Raw genomic sequence first — 16,205 nt, forward strand, 5'->3', positions numbered from 1 at the left:
CGGTATATTAGTGTGCCATTAAAATAGTAGCAGACTTGGGCACACATAACTTTCACCCTTTGTCGAACTGAGCTGGGCAGTGAAAAGAAGGTAAAACCAAAATCAAATAATAAAGCATCAATTGCCCGTCTAAACGGACCCACACAAAATTTCACCTAACATAAAATGCAGGCTACAAGTGAAATGTTGAGCAGATTTGGTCTGAAAAGTATATGTAACATTCTCTGATATTTAACAAAATATAAAGCTGTTATTATTATTTTTACAGCAGGTACAATATTCATGTATGGCTTTCGTGCAACAACAATAAAATGCTAATGCCAGTGTTTTCCATTTATATTGCTGTCTCCGAAACCATTTTGCTCAAGAATTTCAAGCTGTTGCAAAAGGCGAATAGTCACCAGGACGCAATGGGAAAAGGAGTGAAACAGTGCCCTCTGGAGGTCTTCTGTCAGAAATCAGTCTATTTATTAATCAGTTCCCATTTTCATCAAGGAAACCACACATTAAAAATAGCATTACGCACATTTGAAAATACAGAAATATCACCTATATCAACTATAACCTTGTTTAATTATGTGACCCAGACAGATGGACATAGACAAATCTGACCTATGGAGCACATATTGTTTTGTGCAATATTATTGAGCAATTTGCATTTCCTTTATTGGTGGCACATATAGAAACTGTTGTAATTCCTACACCGTTCACCTGATTTGTAAATACCCTCAAATGAAAGCTGAAAGTCTGCAGTTAAAGCATATCTTGTTCGTTTCAATTCAAATCCATTGTGGTGGTGTATAGAGCCAAAAAGAGGAGAATTGTGTCGATGTCCCAATATTTATGGACCTGACTGTATGTGCATAGTCCCCCTTAACCCCCCCCCCCTGCCATTTTCAGCTGTGCAAATTTAACTGATTATGTTTTAGAAGTAATATCAAAGCAATAATATTGATTTGCATAACCATTAAATGCAATAGTTGAGTGTACAACCCATTCACATCTCCACATTTGTTTTTGTCAACACATCATACACCTTCCTGCTTTTACTGCACTTTCAGTTGATCATCGTTTTGGAGATGTCTCTTCATTCTCCTCTTCTGCTCTTCTGTAAGTGAAATGCATGCTTGACTGGATTTATCAGTTGACACCTGGTCCAAAACCTACCACGTCCCCCCAGCTGATGACAGCTTTTGTTACGTAGACAATGTGCCTGGGGTCATTGTTCTGCTGCAAAGTTAAGTGTTGGCCTATGAGGTTGGAGGGATTTCTTTGTGCCAGACAGAGTCTGTCTGTACATGGTTAAAATCGCCATACCACTGCCATCCTCCATTACATCATCAGTAAAGAAAAAGTGAGCCTGTTCCAGAAGCAGTCATACATGCTCAAGCCGTGACACTACCCCCTCCATGTTTCACATAGTGGCTGTTCCTTTCTCCACACGTTTGGCTGTCAGTCACTTTGGTTGTGGTTGGTCTCATCTGTCCATAAAATGGTTCCACAACTCTTCATTAGGCTTCATGTATGAGGTTTGCAGGTTCTCCATTTCAGCTCCCTGCGTACAAGGGCTTCTGATATTCTCACCCGTGTCGTCTGGAGACTGCTAGTGATGTCACTGACTACTGTTTTAGTACATTGTCTCATATTCATCTTTTGATCTCAAATCTCAATCCCTCAACTATGTGGCAGAAATAATACATTTCACTCTACAGTTACCATGCCGTTGAAGGGCACTGTCCCAGTAGTATTAATGACTCGGGGCAGGTCTGCGCTGATCCTGGCCCATGGCCCATTCTGCTGGATCAGTACTGATCCAGCCTGGGCAGCTTGCTGTCCGGGGTACTCTGCTACCATCTCAGGACTTCATGTGTGTGTTTAAAAAAAAATTTTTTTTTATGTATGGGCCAGTTGTTTACTTTCTGCGGAGTTGGTGCCAAAGTGAAATTCATTTAATGTTGTCCTGTCACTGTTCACTGTATGACGTGAGCTCACCTTTTATTTTGTGATGCCATCTAGTGGTGATGTACCATACACCATATGTCTAATAGGCAATAAGGTGTTTCACATGTATAGGCCACACATTTTCAGGTACCAAGTACACCAATAGCCTGCTGCTCAGTGAATATACATATCAGTTCATTTATGCACTACAGTCTCTAGAGTTAACAGAGAATGGTGCACTTAACAAAAAACATGCAGAGAGGGGCAGTTACATTACATTACATTACATTATTGGCATTTGACAGACGCTCTTGTCCAGAGTACAGTACAGTTGATTAGACTAAGCAGGAGACAATCCTCCCCTGGAGCAATGCAGGGTTTAGGGCCCAATGGCTGTGCGGATCTTATTGTGGCTACACCGGGATTAGAACCACCACCCTTGCGTGTCCCAGTCATTTATCTTAACCACTACGCTACAGGCCACCCCAGTAATGTGACCAAATGCAACTTGTTAATGAGCGAGGTCAGAGGAGAATGGGCAGACTTGTTCAAGTTAACAGAAATGCCACAAATATGAAGTAACGTCTGTTTACAAATGGTGGGGTGCTGAAGGGTCTCTCTGGATACACATCAAGCCCTGAAGCAGATGGGCTGCAGCAGTTGAGTAGTTGAGTGGCAGGTTGCTTGGCCCCACATAGGGACGCTGACCTGCATCTGAAGCAAGGCTTTTAGCCCAAAACCTGCTCACGGGGTTCTCTCTGGCACTACCCCCGCAGTGCCCTGGACAAAGAAAACACATTCTCAATGAACCTCCTCTGGTTAAATAAAGTATCTTTAAAAACCAGGAGCGGTTGAACACCCAGCTGCAGCATTTCACTCTTGGTGTCTGGAATTCCATCCCATTCCATTCCATTCCATGCTCAGCTGTGTTTCCTGCTCACTGTGAAGCAGGCCTTCAGTACAGCTACAACTGCTTTTGAGATGATTGTCTGAGTTCTTGTTTTTGTTTCTGCTGAAGGTGTGCAAGGGAATGTGATGTTATCTCAGTGTGATGGTGGAGGGAGATGGTGGGGGCTTAACTTCCCTGAGCTCTATACAGTATTAATCTTAACATAAGGAACATTCAATTCTAATGAAATAAAATAGATATTTTGAAATATGTTAATGACAACATGTTTTTTCTGCCATCCAAAACCCGTATTATGTTAAGAAATGTAAAAATATCATTTTTTTTTTGCTATTATGCTCCTGGGGGTTAACTGAGCTGGGATTCCCCTGTTACCTCAGGATTCGCTTCTCCCACAGGGTGTTATCTGCAGTAGCACAGTCTCCTCCAGATGGCGCTAGCGCTCCTGTAGTTCTGTGGGAATAACTGTGGCAGGCTCCAGGAAGAGAGGCCTACCCCACAGGAGGGCTGGCTTAGCAACACTGCTGCAGCCCTGGAGTCTGAAGAGGAACGCTGCCATTCCAAACCTGCTTCCTGCAGAGTTCTGTTGAATTCTTGGTCTTGCTCCAACCTTGGTTGTTCTTGGTCGTTCTTATTTTTCCTGCAAACTATCCCGTAAAGATGTTTTTGATTGATCGGGCCATTAACTTGGGTTGAGTTTAAACATTTTTAATCTCAACAACCCAAAACATGTGGCACATGTCCACATGTGCAGGTGTGGTCATGTTTGTTGGGAAATGCTCCGATCATCCTGGGGTTTGTTTTGAAGGAGACCTGTAACCAGAGACAGTAACTTGCTGTGGAAGAAGACACCATCATGTTACAGTGGATTCTGTTATGATGCCTCTCCTGCCCAAACAAGCCTGTTGTTGCACTCACATACAGAGCTTTAGAATTACTGCAGCAATCCAACCTCCAGAGGCCATGCCTTTGGAAAACCCATCTAAATTAAAATAAAGTGTGTGTGTGTGTGTGTGTGTGTGTGTGTGTACTGTTCCCCACTGCAATACAAGGTGGCGTGCCCATCAACAGAAATGTATGAATGATGTCAGGCGTGTTAATCAAGCTGTTCACAGTTCCATAATCAACTTCCATCAAAAATGTGATTCTTTATTCTTTATTCTGATTGCTGCCCCCCACCCACAGTGACCACAGAATCCTGAGACTGCAAAGTTGAGCCACAAAAAGAAAAAAGGCTTTACTTTAAAGCTTAATTTATTACCCCCCCCCCAGACATATTTATGGAACCGAATATCCCACCTGGTTATGAAGCTACAGCTGTTTTTGACTAACGTTGAAGTTTATTTCGTAATCCGTTTGGTAGCTGAACTGCACAGTTGTTTGGTAAGGGGAGGGGTGTAAATGTAGGGGCGGGACCAGTATTAAGGGGGCTGGACCTGCATGAAATGGGGGGGCCTCTGAAGCAGGTCGTGGGAAGAACACGTGTAGGTATTTAGTTTGAAAAGTTATCTTTCCAACTAAATACTAAACAAAACAAAAACAAAGGCATAAATAGATACATTAATACATACATACTTAACACAAAGCAAACAAGCCGCTCGGAACCATTGGTCTGATTAGTTTATCGAATTGTGTTGTTTCATGGCAAACACCCCATTAATTTACACGAGCCCTACTCTATCAGCTCATGGCAAGCTCGGTAGCTACTGCCGTCTGTTATTGGAAAAGATCTCGGCTTACTGTATGATAGGCCTACAGAATATCCAGTCTTTAAAATCAACCGGTAGCCTTGTGTAAAAATGTCCTTTTTAAAATACAGTCTATACAATTACTTTTAAACATTCTGGAAATAATAGACTACAATTTTATTATGATGGCAAACAAATAATTATGATTTAGTCAAATTAATTTCGCACGACTCAACTTTAATTCACCTCTGAAGAGCGGGTGAAGGGGTGCCCTACTTTATGAAACGCAAGGCGGTAAGGGAGTTCCAGTTTGAGTCAATACCCGCCGTGGCCACTGCGGGGAGACGCTCCCTCTGCTACCCACCGGATTGCTGGATTCGTCGTCTACACATCACACAAACATTAAACAGGTGGTCAGATATACACATCTTAGCCCCTCCACTATGGAGAAAAGGTGAAGAATCTCGATAACGTCTTTTCGGATACAATCTATAAAAGGCCAGAGAGAATTCATGTCGAAGCGAACGGGGGAAAGTATCATCGCACCTTGAGTTTTCTTCTGGATCCGTGTGTGGATATATCGGAAATAAAACTATGAAAGTGACGGTGTGTTTCGGTCGGACCAGGGTGGTGGTTCCGTGTGGAAATGGGAATATTAAAGTGCACAGTTTGATTCAGCAAGCCGTCATGAGGTACAAAAAAGCCATCGCGAAGGTGAGTAGCGTTTGTTTTTCTTTGTGCTCTTGTTGCCATGAAAATATTTGGAAACAGTGTTGCAATCCGAGGACCGGTGCGCCTGTGCACCAATATGGCGCTTTTCTGGGAGCGAGGGGAAGAACGAGCAAGGCAAACCCTTCAGGATCGGGCTGATTAAACCGATCAAACCGATTTCATTAGGTTGCTTAACGCGGGAACACATCTATTTCTCCAGGCTGTGAGTGTTTTACACGTCTCTGTTCCATTTCGCTGCTGTTATTGTGGTAGATCCCGGCCCTGGCGAACCCGCAAAAGTTCCATAGGGACTAGTTTTGTCAATGGTCCCACTGGTGAGTTTGATAGTTATGGGAAGAAATGGACGGAAACAACTAATCAAATAACGTGGAATTAAGATACAGAAAAAACAACTTCAGCTGAGGTAACCTCGGCTATCGCATAGGGGTAATGCCTAAATTACAAGAACGTGCAACTGGGATATTCTGTTATCCTGTTGGAAGTTTGAAAGTCTAAACTTTGGAATAGCAAATATTTGTAAATTCAACTGGGACATTCACTTTATTTTCATCTAGCTACATTTGACAATGTTTCAGCGCTTGACGTTTATTTGACACTTTATTATTATTATTATTTTTTTTGCAGCGGTCCATTGTCACAACTCTAGATTGGCATAGCCCAGCGCTGCTCAACTCCTCGTCCTGCGGGCCGCAGGGTCTGCAGGCATTCGCTCCGTGCTCTACACCACCTGATTTCAAAAATTATTTACCTGCTTGGTTCAGATAATAAGCTAATTAGTGAAATCAGGTAGTGTAGCGCACGGCTGAACCAAAGCCCCGCAGGACGTGAAGTTGCCACTTGAAGCACAGCGAGGAGACAGAATGCGTTTTGACGTTTCATTTATTTGTAAAGGCACAGTGTCAGTGCAAATCAAAGGGGGCCGTGCAGTTCCCCGTATTATCATGTGGCCTACACATGGTTTAGGTTGTTAGCGGCGTGTGTCCTCCATGGTTGTAGGATAAATATAAAGTATAAATTCAGCCTTGGGCTTCCAACGTACACAAAGGCCCTGCAGGAGGGGAGGGGAAACTACATAAAAACGTGGAATAAGTTGAGAATTTCTCAGTCATGGAAAACTGGACATGGTTTTACGAACAAGGAATGAGCTCATCACGTTTACTTAAATTTGAAGCTCATACCAAGCAGAACGCCATTTTGATCGGATACAGTTTGAGATCACGTCTGGTACATAGGCCTAGTAGAACAGCATCGTTGCGTTGATGTGAGCAACCTCTGTTCGAAAGCGGCTGGAATCTGATCAAATTAGCGAACCATATCTCTTAGGACTTTACTGAAGCATATTTCTGGTGTTGGTTATTCTCAAATCTCTAAATATGAATAAAGTATAAATTATATTTCTGTGAATTGCGTAAGCTCAGATGTGGCAAATTGAGTTACAATGCATGTGAGTTACAGTTGATGTGTCTGTAGTGGCATGATGTTGCAGTTGATGTGTCTGTAGTTGCATGATGTTGCAGTTGATGTGTCTGTAGTGGCATGATGTTGCAGTTGATGTGTCTGTAGTGGCATGATGTTGCAGTTGATGTGTCTGTAGTTGCATGATGTTGCAGTTGATGTGTCTGTAGTGGCATGATGTTGCAGTTGATGTGTCTGTAGTTGCATGATGTTGCAGTTGATGTGTCTGTAGTTGCATGATGTTGCAGTTGTTTCTCAGGATATTTTTCCATGCTCGTACTTTCCTCCTTTAGCAGAAGGTCTGACACGTCTCCCACAAAATCTTGAAAAATACATAAGTGAGTTAGCCAAAAATGTTGGTGAGAAATTTCTCAATAACCGCTCTCCCGTGCACCGACCTGCTCTCTGGGGGGGTCAGGTGTGTCCCCCCATTTGGTGCTGTTCGGAGCTGATTATCCCCCTAATCCACAGTGCATTGAAAGCACTGCGAAAATCCACTTGTTATTGACAGCCATTATGGATGCGGTGTGGCCTGCTCTACAGCTGGGGGTGGGGGCATTATTTATTTCCACCAATTGCCACTGCTTAATCTGCTGATTGGCTGCACTCACCAACCCTGGCTTACCTGTAGACTTGCTCTCGCTCAGTCGCGCTCTCTGACTACCTCCTACTGTCAGATATGTTAGATCGAGAAGGCATGAAATATTGATTTGTTTAAATAATTAAGAGCACAATTTGCAGAAAAGGTTTGGCCCTTGGTGAACATCCCTGACATGGAAGCAGTCACCGGCTATATAAGGGTGCATGTGCCTTTAACACGCATGTACACAGCATGCTATTCATGCATGTACACTGCATGCTATACACACGCTGTAAACATGCCGTCCCTTCTTACCAGAAGCACACTGCTTCCGTCCTAAGGTCTGTTCAACCTGGAGAGCGGCAGTGTCTGCAGGTTTGCATGCTTATGTCTCAGGCCTAAACTGGCTCTCTATTGTGTGGAAAAGAGTGATATTTCCTGGGGTGTAATAATGCCAGTGCTGCAATCTCTGTGCTCTGATCCCCAGTCAGGTGATCTAGTGCGCTCTTCGCTGGTCTGGTGGTGACATCACACCTGTGGGATCAGCAGCGAGACTCCTATCCCGCAGCCTACTGCAGCTTTTCCTGTAATCAGCCAATCCAGGCCTTGCACACATGCCATGTGATCTCCTTAGCCAATGCGTGACTGACATCTTTTACTTAAGTGCTGAAACATAAGGAAGCCCAGCCCTGGGGTCTCTCAGTGTCAGTGTTCCTGTTGTGACAGACCCCTCCCTGTCTCTGTGTATGAAGCAGAGACAGACCCCTCCCTGTCTCTGAGTATGAAGCAGACAGACCCCTCCCTGTCTCTGTGTATGAAGCAGACAGACCCCTCCCTGTCTCTGTGTATGAAGCAGACAGACCCCTCCCTGTCTCTGTGTATGAAGCAGAGACAGACCCCTCCCTGTCTCTGAGTATGAAGCAGACAGACCCCTCCCTGTCTGTGTATGAAGCAGACAGACCCCTCCCTGTCCCTGAGTATGAAGCAGAGACAGACCCCTCCCTGTCTCTGAGTGTGAAGCAGAGACAGACCCCTCCCTGTCTCTGTGTATGAAGCAGACAGACCCCTCCTTGTCTCTGAGTATGAAGCAGACAGACCCCTCCCTGTCTCTGAGTATGAAGCAGACAGACCCCTCCCTGTCTCTGAGTATGAAGCAGACAGACCCCTCCCTGTCTCTGAGTATGAAGCAGACAGACCCCTCCCTGTCTCTGAGTATGAAGCAGATAGACCCCTCCCTGTCTCTGAGTATGAAGCAGACAGACCCCTCCCTGTCTGTGTATGAAGCAGACAGACCGCTCCCTGTCTCTGTGTATGAAGCAGACAGACCCCTCCCTGTCTCTGTGTATGAAGCAGACAGACCCCTCCCTGTCTCTGAGTATGAAGCAGACAGACCCCTCCCTGTCTCTGTGTATGAAGCAGACAGACCGCTCCCTGTCTCTGAGTATGAAGCAGAGACAGACCCCTCCCTGTCTCTGAGTATGAAGCAGAGACAGACCCCTCCCTGTCTCTGTGTATGAAGCAGAGACAGACCCCTCCCTGTCTCTGTGTATGAAGCAGAGACAGACCCCTCCCTGTCTCTGTGTATGAAGCAGACAGACCCCTCCCTGTCTCTGTGTATGAAGCAGACAGACCCCTCCCTGTCTGTGTATGAACAGAGACAGAACCCTCCCTGCCTGGGGCACTCTCCCCTCAGCAAGGCATTCCCGTGGGGCCTGAGAGCAGTGCATTGTGGGCCCGTAGGGGAACTAGCTGATTGGCTAATGAATAATGACTCTGATTGCTTTGCTTTATAGAGGCAGATAAATGGTCCTTCCCTACCAAAAAATGGCCTGACTCAGATTGTCAAGACCTGCTTTGTAAAGTTGGTGAAATGTTTTGTGGTTTAATATCCCTGTTCAAGCTGCTTTGGTGGTGTTTTTTGAGGCAAATTGTCTTGCTTCAGACCACAAGCCCACCAATGCCCATTGTTAAGCTGACTGGTTGTCACAAACGTCTGCAAGTATCCTTCATTGTACATAAAAACCACCTGGGCCTATCAAAAGCATGCACCAAGATGGAAGTAATAACAAACCTTAAGACCTTTTCTTGGGTTTACCCCCAGTCTGGGTCCTTGTGTGTGTGTCCAACTCATTTAATGAGTTTTAATGAGTGTTTTTATTGGGGCTGTTGGCCCTGGCCTGGCCGTGCTGTGTGCTCATGGGTAATCACTCAGCTGGATTAAGGCTCCTTTAGAAGCTCATTCTCACTTTATAATCGTTTGAGTTTTTCTGCCATAGACTAATATCTAAGGAACTCTTAAGTAGACTTATGTATTCCATTAATTCCATTAACTTACTGCCCATACTATTGTTTACTGTCTCTTGGGGTTTTGGTTTTTCCCTGGACTATTTTGCAGATCTAGATCTAGGAGAGTGTTTAACTGAACAGCTCAGAGAGGGCAGAACAGTTATGAAAGTGGAAGTACCAGGATTTGGGAATGGTGTCCTAAAAATATAGGCATCTAAGTCTAGGCGTGTGAATCTTGTTTTGGCTGTAACGCAAATATTACACAGCCATATGATAGGAATTTAAAAAACCACATGCGGTTGGTTGCACATGGTCTCATGTCATTGGTTGAGCCAAAGTGATCATGTCTGTGTTGAGCCAAATTCACTTCCATTTTACAGCCATACAGTTCCCTGTTCCGGGGGACTGAATCCGGGCGGGGTTGAATGGCAGCTCCTGTTTTTCTTGATTTCATTTGTCTTATTTAACCCTAACACCCACAGACAGGCTCCATACATGCCTGCCCTCAGCGCAGGTTGGCATAATGTGTTCAGGAGAAAAGTGAAACTTTAATGAGGTTCTCTTCCGCTTCTCTTATTATACCATTAATATGCAATTAGCGCATGAAAGATTCACCAGCGCCCTGCAGGGCCCAGCCAATTGGAGAGCAGAACGACGGCGTATCCCAGAGGGCTGTGCGGCTGCTGCTCGGTGGCTCCGGGCGAGCCGAAGCTGGCACACAGCGCTGTTGCTTGGTTACCAGGGACCTGAGTTTATCTGAAGAACTGAGGGTTTAATCCTTTAATCCGATTGGTTATGTGCTGAGCAGATTCCATATTCAGGGAGTCTTGTTCAGCCTTTAGTTTACATTACATGACATTTATTTCTGCTTTTGTGTGCCTGGGTGCCAGCGCAGCCCGGCTTAGGGCTCAGCCCCGCCTCAGTCACTTCAGCCCCGTCCCTGTACTGCTCCGCCGGGCCCGGTCAGCTCAGGGAGTGACTGTGATGGTGTGTGGGGTGCTCATGTGAATAATGAGCTTCATACCACTGTGTTTATTCATATGTTAAGCTGTCTTTTTAATTGTCTCCTGTTTGAGTTTTTATCCTACGTGCGGAGTGGCTCATTTCAGCCTCTCCAGCAGATTGATGTAATGATGCAGGTTCTGCATGTCCCTCTCAGGAGAAGGTTCTGCATGTCCCTCTCAGGAGAAGGTTCTGCATGTCCCTCTCAGGAGAAGGTTCTGCATGTCCCTGTCTTTGTTCTGTCTCTCCCTTCTCTGTACCTCAGCTGCAGGAAGGAAGAGAGTTTGAGTTTTTTGACGCAGCAAGTCTTTATGCTCTCTGAGCTGGGCTGCTCCAAAAGCCTCATTTCATGTGGTTATGGAAGCCTGTCAGGAGGGCTAGCCTGCTGTAAATTTACTGCCTTTTGCTCTCATGATCGTCAGTGTTCTCGACTTCATTCCCAGGCCTCCGAGTATAAGGACACAGGCCATTCATATCATCTCTGCTAGTCATTGGGACTACTGTCTACTGTCTCTGCTAGTCATTGGGCCTACTGTCTACTGTCTCTGCTAGTCATTGGGCCTACTGTCTACTGTCTCTGCTAGTCATTGGGCCTACTGTCTCTGCTAGTCATTGGGCCTACTGTCTCTGCTAGTCATTGGGCCTACTGTCTACTGTCTCTGCTAGTCATTGGGCCTACTGTCTACTGTCTCTGCTAGTCATTGGGCCTGCTGTCTACTGTCTCTGCTAGACATTGGGCCTACTGTCTACTGTCTCTGCTAGTCATTGGGCCTACTGTCTACTGTCTCTGCTAGTCATTGGGCCTACTGTCTACTGTTTCTGCTAGACATTGGGCCTACTGTCTACTGTCTCTGCTAGTCATTGGGCCTACTGTCTACTGTCTCTGCTAGTCATTGGGCCTACTGTCTACTGTCTCTGCTAGACATTGGGCCTACTGTCTACTGTCTCTGCTAGACATTGGGCCTACTGTCTACTGTCTCTGCTAGACATTGGGCCTACTGTCTCTGCTAGACATTGGGTACTGTCTACAGCAAACTCAGATCTTGGAGTATTAATGTTTCTGTGAGCCTCAGTGCTAAATTTCAGTAATTTATTGGATAAGTTTCTCAGTTTTCTACTGTTCCAGGCAAGCTATGAGGAAGGTCACCATGAACAAAATAAACTTTGAGCTGTTATTTTTATGAAGTAGACATTTCTTCAGAAGGTCATTCTTTGTGTTTCTTGAACAACACTGTACATACGCACATCTGCAGCAGTTGCAGAAGCAAGGTGAAGCCAACGGTAACCGAACAGTCTGTGCCCTCAGGCTGTGAGTGTGTGTGAGTGTGTGTGAGTGTGTGTGAGTGTGTGTGAGTGTGTGTGAGTGACTGAGAGTGTGTGTGAGAGTCTAACCGCAGTTTGAGGGGTTTCGGGACATGCTGTGCTCCTGGCAGGTGGGCTGAGGTCAGCTCCACACAGATGCCAGGCGTGTCCTCTATAGATGCCAGGCGTGTCCTCTATAGATGCCGGGCGTGTCCTCTATAGATGCCGGGCGTGTCCTCTATAGATGCCGGGCGTGTCCTCTATAGATGCCGGGCGTGTCCTCTATTGATGCCGGGCGTGTCCGCTGTGTGCCCAGTGGCGGCAGGTCAGATCAGCCTTTACAGGAGGAACCAGAACAGATTTCACTCCAGCACTGTGCCTGTGGGACAGTCTCTGTGCCTGTGGGACAGTCTCTGTGCCTGTGGGACAGTCTCTGTGCCTGTGGAGCAGTCTCTGTGCTCCGTACACCCCAGCAAGACCTCTCCGGTCTCCTCCCTACTCCCCAGCAAGACCTCTCCGGTCTCCTCCCTACTCCCCAGCAAGACCACTCCGGTCTGCTCCCTACTCCCCAGCAAGACCACTCCGGTCTGCTCCCTACTCCCCAGCAAGACCACTCCGGTCTGCTCCCTACTCCCCATCAAGATCACTCCGGTCTGCTCCCTACTCTCCATCAAGACCACTCCGGTCTGCTCCCTACTCCCCATCAAGACCACTCCGGTCTGCTCCCTACTCCCCAGCAAGACCACTCCGGTCTGCTCCCTACTCTCCATCAAGACCACTCCGGTCTGCTCCCTACTCCCCATCAAGACCACTCCGGTCTGCTCCCTACTCTCCATCAAGACCACTCTGGTCTGCCAACTTTGGTCGCCTTGTGGTTCCCTCACTACGAGCACCTGGCGGTCGAGCTGCATGTTCACGCCTGTTTTTCGCTCCGGTTCATCAGTGGTGGAATGACTCGCCTACCACTGTCAGGACAGCAGAATCCCTCCCCCTATTTCGACGCAGACTAAAAACACACCTTTTCAGACTATACCGCAGTCCTCCCTCCTGATTTCCTCCCCCCTTCCAATATCCCTCTTTTCTAACCCTAACCCTTAATATTTAAAAGAAATTGCACTTATGATTACTTTTTTGTTTAGAACAGCTCTTCATGAATGTTTTACTAGTTATGGATTTGTGGAAGAACCTATGCACTTGTAAATTGCTTTGGATTAAAAAACTTGGATTCCATCTTTTTTATTATTGCACCGTTCTTGTTGGATTTGGGTTTTAAAAGTCACCTTTTGATCCCAGCTCCTCTCACCCCACTGCTGTACGAGGGGAAAGCCTCTTGGAACTTTAGAAATCTGGGCAGGTCTTGCACATCTCAGGAACTTTATTTAAACATCAGAGCGAACAAGAGACTGTTTAATGGATTTAAACATCACAACACCACCAATGTTCACCATTTGCAATGAAATGTTTATTTTTGCTAGTCCTATGTTAAGCAGAAACTCTTACAGGTATAAAATTAAATGTTTAATTGTCGATGTGCTGGCTTTTTGCCCAGCCGATATGGATTTATTATTTTTTCATGATTTAACTTTAATGTGGACTGCAGTGTCAGGGCCCCTGTTTCAGGCCGTTTCTGTGTGATGGGTATTATACGCATGTGTAAACGTCCAAACAGTGACATTTAATTGCAGCCTTTGTTTCTCTTCTGGAGTGTAATTACAGGCAAACAGGTCATTTAGGTGTAATGAACAGGTCATTTTGGTAAATGGTAAATGGCAGGCATTTATATAGCGCCTTTATCCAAAGCGCTGAACAATTGATGCTTTTCCATTCACCCATTCATACACACACTCACACACCGACGGCGATTGGCTGCCATGCAAGGCCTCAACCAGCTCGTCAGGAGCATTTGGGGGTTAGGTGTCTTGCTCAGGGACACTTCGACACAGCCCGGGCAGGGGATCGAACCGGCAACCCTCCGACTGCCAGACGACTGCTCTTACTGCCTGAGCCAGTTGGTGTAATGGTGTAATGAACAGGTAATTTAGGTGTATTGAACAGGTCCTTTAGGTGTAATGAATAGGTCCTTTGGGTGTAATGTTCTGCTGCTTTTGGTGGAGGGTGTGTGTTTGAACACGCAGAGCGGGAGGAGCTGCTTTCATGTTCATTCTGAAATTCTACTTCCTCACTGCTTCCTCACTTCCCCACAACTCCAATCAAAATTCTTGATTAAAACTTAATTATAGCTACCGCTATAATGCAGGGTTCTTTTTATTTTTTTTATTTTTTATTTCCGGTAGCAGTGTACTGTGTCGTTGTCCATTTTGGTTAACTGGTTTGACTTTTTGCAGTTCTTCTAAGCTTTCATGACAGCCTCTAAGGTGGTGTTTTTGGTGAATTATTCATGAAGGGTTACACAGTTATGGGAGCGACAGGGCCCCTGAAGATGTGACCCGTGTGCTAGCTGTCTCTGCCTCTCCCTGCCTCTCCCTGCCTCTCTCTGCCTCTCCCTGCCTCTCCCTGCCTCTCCCTGCCTCTCCCTGCCTCTCCCTGCCTCTCCCTGGCTCAGGCATGGTCTTGACTCAGAAGCGTGCACACATGCACACGCACACACACACACATACGCACATGCACACACTCATTCGCGCACACACTCACCCTTTTTCAGCTCAACAGTTGGATCCCTTCAGTTCATTCTTTTTACATTTATAATAAAAAACATGGAGTGGGTTTCTATTGCTGTCCCCTAGACAATACAGTTACTTTTGCTATGTGATAAAATGAAATAAAACACTTAAATAGACTCATGATTCTGTACTTTGTTTTTTCAACACTTGACACTTTTTCAAACAAAGGGGAATTCACTACTACTGCCTCTATACTGTGTGAACTCTACTGGAGAGCCCTACTACTGCCTCTATACTGTGTGAACTCTACTGGAGAGCACTGCTACTGCCTCTATACTGTGTGAACTCTACTGGAGAGCCCTACTACTGCCTCTATACTGTGTGAACTCTACTGGAGAGCCCTGCTACTGCCTCTATACTGTGTGAACTCTCTACTGGAGAGCCCTGCTACTGCCTCTATACTGTGTGAACTCTCTACTGGAGAGCCCTACTACTGCCTCTATACTGTGTGGACTCTCTACTGGAGAGCCCTACTACTGCCTCTATACTGTGTGAACTCTCTACTGGAGAGCACTACTACTGCCTCTATACTGTGTGAACTCTCTACTGGAGAGCACTACTACTGCCTCTATACTGTGTGAACTCTCTACTGGAGAGCACTGCTACTGCCTCTATACTGTGTGAACTCTACTGGAGAGCCCTACTACTGCCTCTATACTGTGTGAACTCTCTACTGGAGAGCACTGCTACTGCCTCTATACTGTGTGAACTCTCTACTGGAGAGCACTGCTACTGCCTCTATACTGTGTGAACTCTACTGGAGAGCACTACTACTGCCTCTATACTGTGTGAACTCTCTACTGGAGAGCACTGCTACTGCCTCTATACTGTGTGAACTCTCTACTGGAGAGCACTACGACTGCCTCTATACTGTGTGAACTCTACTGGAGAGCACTGCTACTGCCTCTATACTGTGTGAACTCTCTACTGGAGAGCACTGCTACTGCCTCTATACTGTGTGAACTCTACTGGAGAGCACTGCTACTGCCTCTATACTGTGTGAACTCTCTACTGGAGAGCCCTACTACTGCCTCTATACTGTGTGAACTCTCTACTGGAGAGCCCTGCTACTGCCTCTATACTGTGTGAACTCTCTACTGGAGAGCACTACTACTGCCTCTATACTGTGTGAACTCTCTACTGGAGAGCACTACTACTGTCTCTATACTGTGTGAACTCTCTACTGGAGAGCACTACTACTGCCTCTATACTGTGTGAACTCTCTACTGGAGAGCCCTGCTCCTGCCTCCGATCGCTTGCCGCTCTGTGGAGTGAGCTATGACACATTGATGAACCCGTGAGAGACGCAGAACAGACTGCAGAATCACTGTCCTTGTTTATCTGCAGTTGATCATGTCATCTGAGGTTTGATGGAACAGCTGTGTTTGTGTTTTATAGGCTGGTCTTCTCCTTTTGTATTCTCAGTTCAGTGAGTGCTCATTTGTTCGTAACAACACTTAATTTTTTCCGACTACTTTCAGGTTTCCCTCTAGTCAGAAGATTTAACATGTGACTCGTTTGCAGTTTCAACACGGCACACTTTCCCAGACGTTATTTTTGGCCGTTGGGGAGGCTGTTTCTTTCCCATGTGTGGTTTCTCTGCTGCTCGACTGGTTTGTTTTTAGTGCGAT

The 16,205-nt window shown here is 45.9% G+C and overlaps 1 protein-coding gene across 1 annotated transcript in view; it reads left to right on the plus strand.

Annotated features, from left to right (window-relative positions):
* The first annotated feature begins 4,789 nt into the window (after nucleotides 1-4,789).
* The window catches only part of LOC133136593 (partitioning defective 3 homolog), a 201,645-nt gene continuing 190,229 nt past the window's right edge, over nucleotides 4,790-16,205 (plus strand). The window contains exon 1 of the mRNA XM_061254228.1: nucleotides 4,790-5,250. Coding sequence (XP_061110212.1) covers nucleotides 5,131-5,250 — 120 coding nt within the window. The 5' untranslated portion in view covers nucleotides 4,790-5,130. The remainder of the gene's footprint in view (nucleotides 5,251-16,205) is intronic.

The sequence above is a fragment of the Conger conger genome, chromosome 9 (assembly GCF_963514075.1).
Source record: "Conger conger chromosome 9, fConCon1.1, whole genome shotgun sequence".
Classification (NCBI taxonomy): Eukaryota; Metazoa; Chordata; class Actinopteri; order Anguilliformes; family Congridae; genus Conger; species Conger conger.